The sequence below is a fragment of the Corvus brachyrhynchos genome, unplaced genomic scaffold (assembly GCF_000691975.1).
Source record: "Corvus brachyrhynchos isolate BGI_N302 unplaced genomic scaffold, ASM69197v1 scaffold281, whole genome shotgun sequence".
Lineage (NCBI taxonomy): Eukaryota > Metazoa > Chordata > Aves > Passeriformes > Corvidae > Corvus > Corvus brachyrhynchos.
In genome coordinates, this window is record NW_008236509.1 from 1,440,285 (window position 1) to 1,448,535 (window position 8,251).

An 8,251-nucleotide genomic window follows, 5' to 3' on the forward strand; every position below is an offset into this window, starting at 1 on the left:
CCTATCCTATACAGCCATCAGTCACAGCTCCCATTTCAGGTAATTCTTCATTTATCCTCACCCTTAAAAAGACTTGAATTTGGTACTGAATGTGATGTGCTGACTTCTGACATGGGCAGAGCCACAGCTCCAGGTCTCATGTTCCCTCCAGCCAAAGGAAACACCAATCCCAGTGTCCTATTATCTCATTATATCTTAGGGAAGATCATTGGGTTTGGGGTTTTTTTAGGTAGGAAGCACTAATACATATGCAAGGAGTTGTGATGTGTGATTTCCAGTCAGCATTCCATAATGTAGGGATTACTGTAAAAAGTGAGTAATAGGATGAATGTTTCTTTTATAATAGCTATGTAACAAGAATACAGCTTAATTTATTTTAAACTGAGCCTAAAACCCCTTCCAAAATCATATATGTTTAGCCTTAAGTGTAAAACTTCTCTGTATCAGGTTGTTTATAACTCATCCCCTCCTGAAGGTCCTGCTTTGCCTGCTGCCACTTTGATAAGTACCTAATGTTTATTCTGAATTCCATTGCTCAAATTGATCAAGCCCTTCCCATGGCTACTTCCCTGCTCCTTTTCCCAGCATCCTTCCATGCATAATTTCAGGAATTATTTCTTTGCAGGTGATTTCTCATGTTACGTCTCCCTTGCCAAATGACCCCAGTGCTTATGACTCTGTTTGTGCTGCAAGTTTTTGACTCACCCAGTTCTTTATGATTTTCTAACTTTCTGCTATTTAATGCTTCAAACTAAAGCTATTTTTCTGCACTCATGAGAATGCCTTTTTCTTGACATTGCTAATTTATACCATTATTTTCTAGGACAGGTATTTTCTATTGTCTCCTTTTATTCTTCCACATTTTCTCTCAGAACAGGAATTTTAGTATTTCTAAATTGGTTAAAACTCATGCATGAGTTTTTGCTTCATTAGAATTCCTGTTCACGTCTAGCCAGTGACATTTGTAATTCCCTGTTTTGTACAAGCCTCACACCTTCCTTGCCTAAATTTGAGGGTTTGGGGTCAGGTACCACATTCACTATATGGGATATGGACACACACTACCTGTGACCTCTCCCTGCTTCTCAGCCTAGTTCAGGATAATCTTTGTTCTCTCACCTTTGGTGCCTCTCCCCTGCCTGCCTTGTGCCTGTGTCTCTCCCAAGATGAGTTTTGCCTTTGAGCTGCTGCCTTTTCCTCTTCCTTTACAGTTTTCTTTCCTTCTCATCTAATTTTCTACAATGAGAACCAGGAGATAGCATTTATTCCTTCTCTTGAGGTGAATTAGAGAGGGTGGTTAACATCCCTTCTCTATCTAGATCATGTCATTCTATCTTTATTATCAATTTAAAACCTTTTTTTTCTTTTTAGGGAATGATTCAGCTCTCTACAGTAATTATTTAATATTAGCTGTAGCATAATGATGCCTAAAAGCTCCAAAAGTAGTCAAGACCCAATGTGCAAATACGTAGTAAGAGACAGTCCCTGCCTTGGAAACCTTGTACTCTAAATAGGAGAGGGGAATTGAGAGTGGCAGAAGAAATAGGCAAAAAGAGGGGTGATTTACTTGTAACATGTGGCACATTAGGAGCCAGAAATGGAGGCCAGTTCTCCTGACTCCCAAGGCAGTAATGTCTCCTGTGAATCTTGATGCCAGTTTCCAAGGAAGGGTCAGCTGTAGGTCTAGGTTAAGTCTCTATACATCTCTATAATCTAGTATATAATTTAAACAAAAATTCTACAGTGAGTTACAGCCCCAAGGAAACAAAATAGTAGATCTTTTCTTTCCACCATTATTAGATTGCTGGGTTGGGACCTCTTTTTCTACGTATTAGTCTGAGATTTTCCAATTTTAACTCATCCTGAATTAATTAGTTGCTAAAATTAATATAAATATCCAAGGGCTACATGCATAATTCCCAATTATATTTAATTGAGAAAATATAAACCGAGGAAGTGTCAGCTTCTTCATGAAACTGTTTCCTTTATTTCAGGCTTTGAGCCCACATCAGCCCCGGCTCCCTCAGTCCCTGCATGGCAGGGCCGATCTATTGGTACGACCAAGCTCAGGCTGGTGGAGTTTTCAGCTTTCCTTGAGCAGCAGAGGGATCCTGAATCAGTAAGTATTTATTGCCCTTGTGTCCACTGATCCTCAGCTTTGCACCTTTACTGCTGATCTTCAGCTTTGCACCTTTGCTCCCCACCCTCTGGGCATGCCTTCCGGGGTTGAGTCTGATGGAATACACCCGGTGTCTCTGTGTTCGCTGCTGCTCTGTGCAATATTCCTTTCACCCTAGGACTGTATTTTCCTTTCTTGCCCTCTTCTCCCCCATTTGCAGCAGCAAGAGGCCTCTGTGAAAGCAGGCAGGGTTTGTTCTGGCGCCTGTCTCACTGCTGACCTAGTTTAGCAGGTGTACCAAATTGCATTGTGTTCTTGGCAAGAATTCAGTGCTTGAACTCTAAGTTAAAGCCTAATCTATTTCCTAACCAGAACAAAATTAAGGACTTGCACAGAAAGTGTGCATATTGCATATTGGATTTTTTTTTTTTTAATGAAATTTTTAATTTTCTTTTGATTTTTAGTCTGCATACTATACCTGCAAGGATAATTTCTGAAGCTGGCTGTAATGTTTCATTTACTCCAGTAAGCCTTGAACCTTGACATTAATCACCATATATTTACCAAGAACATTTGTCAGTAGCCTAGCACTGATTCTACTGCATCACAAATAAATTGAAAGAACTTCTTTCAGCTCCAACCTGAGAATTTGTTCTGAGAAAATTTCTGGAAAGCAAATACTGTCCTGAATGGGTGATATGGACAGGCCATTCTTGTTCAGATTCCTGGTAAAATACAGTAGCCTGGAGAAGAGAGAAGCTATCATTTTCTTTTTATAATCCAGAACTGGAAACCATAGCATTTATGGGCTCTGGCCAGGGGTGTTATCCAAGGAGTGTTTACCCTGCACAATGGGGATTGGAGACATAGCCCAGAAACCTTACAACAGAGGAATGCTCCTGGCAGAGAAACATCCCTGGGAAAATACACCGTATCTCACCTATTCATACACCAACCACATGGAGGTGTGTTGGTTTGCTAAATGTCACACTTTGCCAGGTTGAATTAGCTTTGAGGTGCAGGAAATGTTTGGCAGCAGGTATGGTTCTCTCAGCACTTACCTGACTGTTGGGCATTCATGGTTTCCCTGGAATCCCTTTGCCTTCCCATGATCTCATGGCAATCCTGGCTCTGGTGGGCTTCACCTTAGTGTCCTCCAGACCACTCTGGAACACCTCCTCCACCCCAAGCCCCGAGTTCATCCAGGCAGCAGTTTGTATTTCTGCTGCCAAAGCACAGCATCCAGGTTTTCCCATCAGTCACCCTTATCCATGCGCAGATTTCCCAGCCCTCGGCTTGCTGACTCCGTGTAAGGTGTCCTGCTGATTTATGGGCTCTGCCACCTCCAGCCTGCTCCAGGCCAGGATGTGTGTGTGTTCCTCCAGGTTACTGGGAAAACAGGATGTGGCCACGTGATGCTCAGCCTTGCTGTCTGTGTGTGAATGAAATTGCATCTCAGTGCAGTCTGATTGGATGGTTTGCCACTGTGCCACATAATGATCCCTTTTCCATAGGTTTTTATGACATAAATCTGTATGCAAAACCCATGGGCTAATACGGTGTAGTGCCTCTGTATCTGTGGGGTTTTATGTAAAAGGGAGCAAACAGGGGCTGAGCAACTGAGTAGCTTTGGCATTGCAGGGGGAGAGTGGAGGTCTGAACAGAAGCGTGGTTACCCAGGATGGCCCCACAAGTACTGCAAAGCCTTCTTTGGAGTAAACTAATATTATTTGGAATTCCTGAGGGTGCAGAGGCCCACTGGATCTTGTCCCAGCTTGCAAGAAGACTGCTGAGAAACCCACCCACCTTTTAAACACATTTGTGCAGGAGGTTTACAGGACAAGCAAGAGCATCAAACTACCCAGACTTGTTTTTAAAAAAGCAGTTACCTGTGTGCTGTAACATTGCAAAACTGAGACTCTAGGAAAAGTCAATTGCCAATTTAGTTCATTCTTGCATCCACACTGCAAATGCAGTGGGGCAGTGCTCTGCGTGGGGACAGCCTGCACCATCCAGGCAGGTGCCATGGGGAGCCAAAAGATGAGCCCCCATGGCAGTGTGTCGGCATCACTGCCTGGAAAAGGGGAGTCAGGAGAAGGGGAAGTGTTGCTTAGATCCAGTTAAGTAAATTTGATTATTTGGATCTTACACAAGGGCATTGGAAAAAAGCCCCAAGGCAGTGTGACCAGCTCCCTAGGCAAGGGGAGAAGGATGTGTGCTGGAGAGGCACTGGTGTGCAGGGACAGCTCTGTGTCTCCTGCCAGCCCTCCCTGTCTCCAATGCACAGACCTCTCCAACAAGCACTGAGAGTTCTCCTTGGAGGTGAGAGCGAACCCCAGCCTCATGCAGTGCCATTGCAGACAATGGGAATTCTGTCTGCAGTTTTGCACACCTTTCTTTGTGTGGGTGAGATGTTTTATTGCAGGTAAGGTTTGCACAGCACAGAAAGGATGGGGTTTGATTACTTTTCAAATAAAATCATCAAGGCAGGTGATGTGTGTGTTTGCACAATGTGCACATGAAGTCCTGTGGGCACGTGCTGTGATTGCAGCATCTCCTTTGTGCCTTTGCTGACCTCGGAAATGAATGTATTTATGTGCTGCTACAGGAGAGATGTGTAGGAGTTCTCATGTATCTTCTGAAAAGGGACAGTTCTATATTCATTACATTGCTTTCTTTTCACAGAAAATGACATAAAATATTATCTTGATCAAATGTCCTTCCAACATTTTATTAAAAAAACGTGACCCTTCCTCTGTCTCTCCCCCAACACAAAATCAGGCCAGAAAGCCTCATGGTAGTGGGGGCAAATAGATCAATTCCACCTTAAAATGTAACCTGGAAGTTGAGTGGAAAAGGTGTATTTGGCATGGCATCTGGGGACAGGACTTGATCCTGGCAGAATCCAGGCCCCTTGCAGTCCATATTCCTGTACAGAAATTAGAAATTGAGGTTTGTCAGCCTCAGTGACTCCCAGCACCTGCAGTGGGGCTGTGGAGGGGCACAAAGGTCCACCCACAGGGAATTCCTTGTAGAACTGGGGCCTTCAGCATTTCTGTGGCTCTTCCAATGGCCATTGGTGTTTAAAAGTACCAAAGCTGCTCAATGCCAGGCAGGTTTTTTTAGTTTAGAGTGGCCATTCTGGAGAGTTGGAAATCTGCTCCGTAGAGTCCTCTCATTTGTGGGTGGCTGTTGATCTTTTTCCTCATCTAGACACAAAATTGTTCCATTTACAAAAGAGAAAAATATAGAAAGGAAACAATATGCACCCCTCACTGTAAATCTGCATGGCAGAAGATAGTCTGGGGAAAGCAAGATGGCACAGTTGCAGAACATTGGAGTACTGACTCTGCAGCTGAGGATGGGCAAAATTGCTCCTCCTTTTACATGAAAATCAATTCAGTTTACAAATGTCAAGCTGCATTTTCCTTTTGTGGCATTTTGTGCTTAAGTACAATTCCTAAGTGGTGCATAGAAGTTTCCCTTGCAGGTCCAAGCAGCAGCATTTCAGTTACCTTTGATTATTGCCTGCCCTGTACAACTTTATTCTCAGCAGATGAAGCAGTTCATGTGCCCATCTGTTGCTTCCAAGACAGGTTTTCCTTAATGGGGGCTTTCTATTTTTATTGTAGTGGTTCTGTGGAAGTTCACGACAAATGCTTAAACCAAGTAATCCCATGTTCCCTAACAAATATAAACTGAGCATGCAAGCTGATTACAAAGGATCTAAGCAGTTGACTACTACACAAGTAGATATAAAATTCAAAGACTATAACTGAATGAGAATAATTCAAATTCATATTTTTTTTTCAAGATTGATTTTCAATCAGAGAAAAAAACCCTGTCACCACCCAACAAAAAAAGCCCTTTCTTCTCTTCCTTTTTGAGGTTTCTTGTTCTTGCTGTCACATTTATTTAAGTTGTGAGCACTTCAGACAGCTTTACATTTAAAATATCTATATAGGGCTATAAAGAATATGGGTGATGGACATTTTCAGTATAAGTCCACCCATCCAAACTGTCAGATTGTGTTAGGTCCAAATTTCAAAATGTATTTTAAAAAGTGGTGAAGAAATAAAACATTCTTTATGTTTTAATTCAGGTTTTATCGTTGTTGTAAAAGGACTTTGTGAGCCCGGGGAGAATTGTGCCTGAGAACCAGAAAGGGAAAGCAATTGCTCAAGGGCCATAAAAACAGCCTGCCATCATTAGCCAAATGCAGTAAAATTCACCAAAGTTAATCAAACCACCTAAGTGATGAAAAATAAATGAGATCTTTTCAAAAGAAGCCCTCCATCCTTGAACAATATCCATTGTTGCAAGGATTGTTTATCCTTTCTGTACTCCCTGTAAACAGTATAAAAAGCAGTTCAGCATTTCTCTCACAAGGAAGTCTTGGTTTAGTGTCTTTGTGATGTGAAAGGACAAGAAAGCAAACTCACATTAGGATGAATGTCTCGGAGCCACAGACTCAGGATTTGAGGTCTTTTTAATCTGGAATCAGAAAAAGTTTTGCTAAACACAAGGCTCATTTATTTTGCTGTGCTGGAGAGCTGTATGTTGGCCCTGGGGTGCAAATGTCATATGCTGTGAAATGTTCATTTTCGAGTGTCCATAGTTAGAAGTGCCAAGAAAGCACTTTAAAGAGGTCCAGGATTGGCACAGGCTCCAGTCATGAAACTGTGGCATGGCAGCAGACTTCTCATCCAGCAGGATTCCTGGGGGACCCCATGGAGACATGATGGAAACCCCAGGCTAGCTTCCCCAGCCTGGCTGTGCCAGGACATGGACTTCCCAGGGAGGGTCCTGTGGCCAGAACGTGGTTAGGTGTGTTGGGAGACCAGCACCATTTATCCCCCAAAGTCAGCCCACAGGTGGAAAGCTGCTGGGGCCTGGCTGTGCTCTCACTGCTGCCTTCATGCAGCTCTCTTCCTTTTCTCAAATCCCACTGCTGCTGGGGAGATTTCCCAGCAAAATGGAAAGTGCAGGGACACGTGGGGTCGGCTGTGGTTGTGGTGGGCTGCGGCTGTGAATTCCCCACTCTGCCTGCCCCAAGCACCCATCCTGGCTCACCCCAAGGGCTTTGCACCTGCCTGTGCCTCTGCCCCACATCTCCCCAACTCGTCCAACAGCTTCCCCCACCCCTACACCCACCCCAAAACTGCTTGGCCCGGCTACAGAGCCAGGCTCTCAGAAGTTGGGAAATACCGCCCTGCGTCTGCTGTGCAGAGAGCAGATAATGACATGCTCACGTGTTTATTTGTTCCTCTGCTGCATTCAGTGGAGATGTAGATGGCCCTTCTTTGATAAGCAACTATTCAGTAGTTTGTTTTCTTCTGCTGTTGAAATGCGTGGCCCCGTGCCCTGCTCACTGTGCACTGTCTAACCTCCCTTCCAAATGGAATTAATAATTCCCTCCATTTGCATCTCACAGATGTACTAGTGCAGTCGCTTTAGATGAAGGAGCATTATTACTCACAATTGACAAACCAAGAAGTTCAGGTGCAAAAGAATGAATGGGCCACTGATTTTGAGGGTCCCCTTTGATTTGGCATGAGCCTGATTTTGCAGAATACTTAATGTTATTGACAGCTTCCTACAGTCAGGCATAATTTTCCCATCTGAACACTCAGCACTTGTGGAACTGGGACCGAAGGGTCTTAAATCAGACAGGCCAGAACTGAAGGATGCGTCTTCACTGTGCAGAAAAGATGGTGGAAATATTGTGTAAGCACCTTGCCCAACCAGCAAGTCCCAGTTTCATGCTGGGACTGCTGTGGCGCTAGCTGGGAGGTGCTGGTCAACATTAAGAGGTCAGGGAACTGCCCTCCCTCATCACCTACCTCTACATTTCTGCAACCATAAAGTTGCCCAAAATCCCCTTTTACTTTGCATTTCTGATTCAATCCCTGCTCAGATCCAGGCAAGAGTCTGAACGTGTGGAGGTCCATGAAAGACCAGGTTGCCCATGCAGCTGTATCATAGCATGCAGCACAGAAAGTTCAATTAACATTTCACAGGAAAGTGTTAAAAACCTTAACAACAGGAGTTGGTACAGACTCCAGTTATAGCACTAAAATGTCATGTTTATAACTCCCAATCTGCTTCAGTGGAGAACAACAGCAGCAAGAA

At 43.8% G+C, this 8,251-nt stretch overlaps 1 protein-coding gene across 1 annotated transcript in view; it reads left to right on the forward strand.

The window, feature by feature from the left end:
• TEAD1 (TEA domain transcription factor 1) overlaps positions 1-8,251 on the forward strand; it is a 153,871-nt gene that overhangs the window by 123,887 nt on the left and 21,733 nt on the right. The window contains 2 exon segments of the mRNA XM_008644058.2: positions 1-39; positions 1,995-2,119. The exon segment at positions 1-39 is cut by the window's left edge and continues 25 nt beyond it. Coding sequence (XP_008642280.1) covers positions 1-39; positions 1,995-2,119 — 164 coding nt within the window.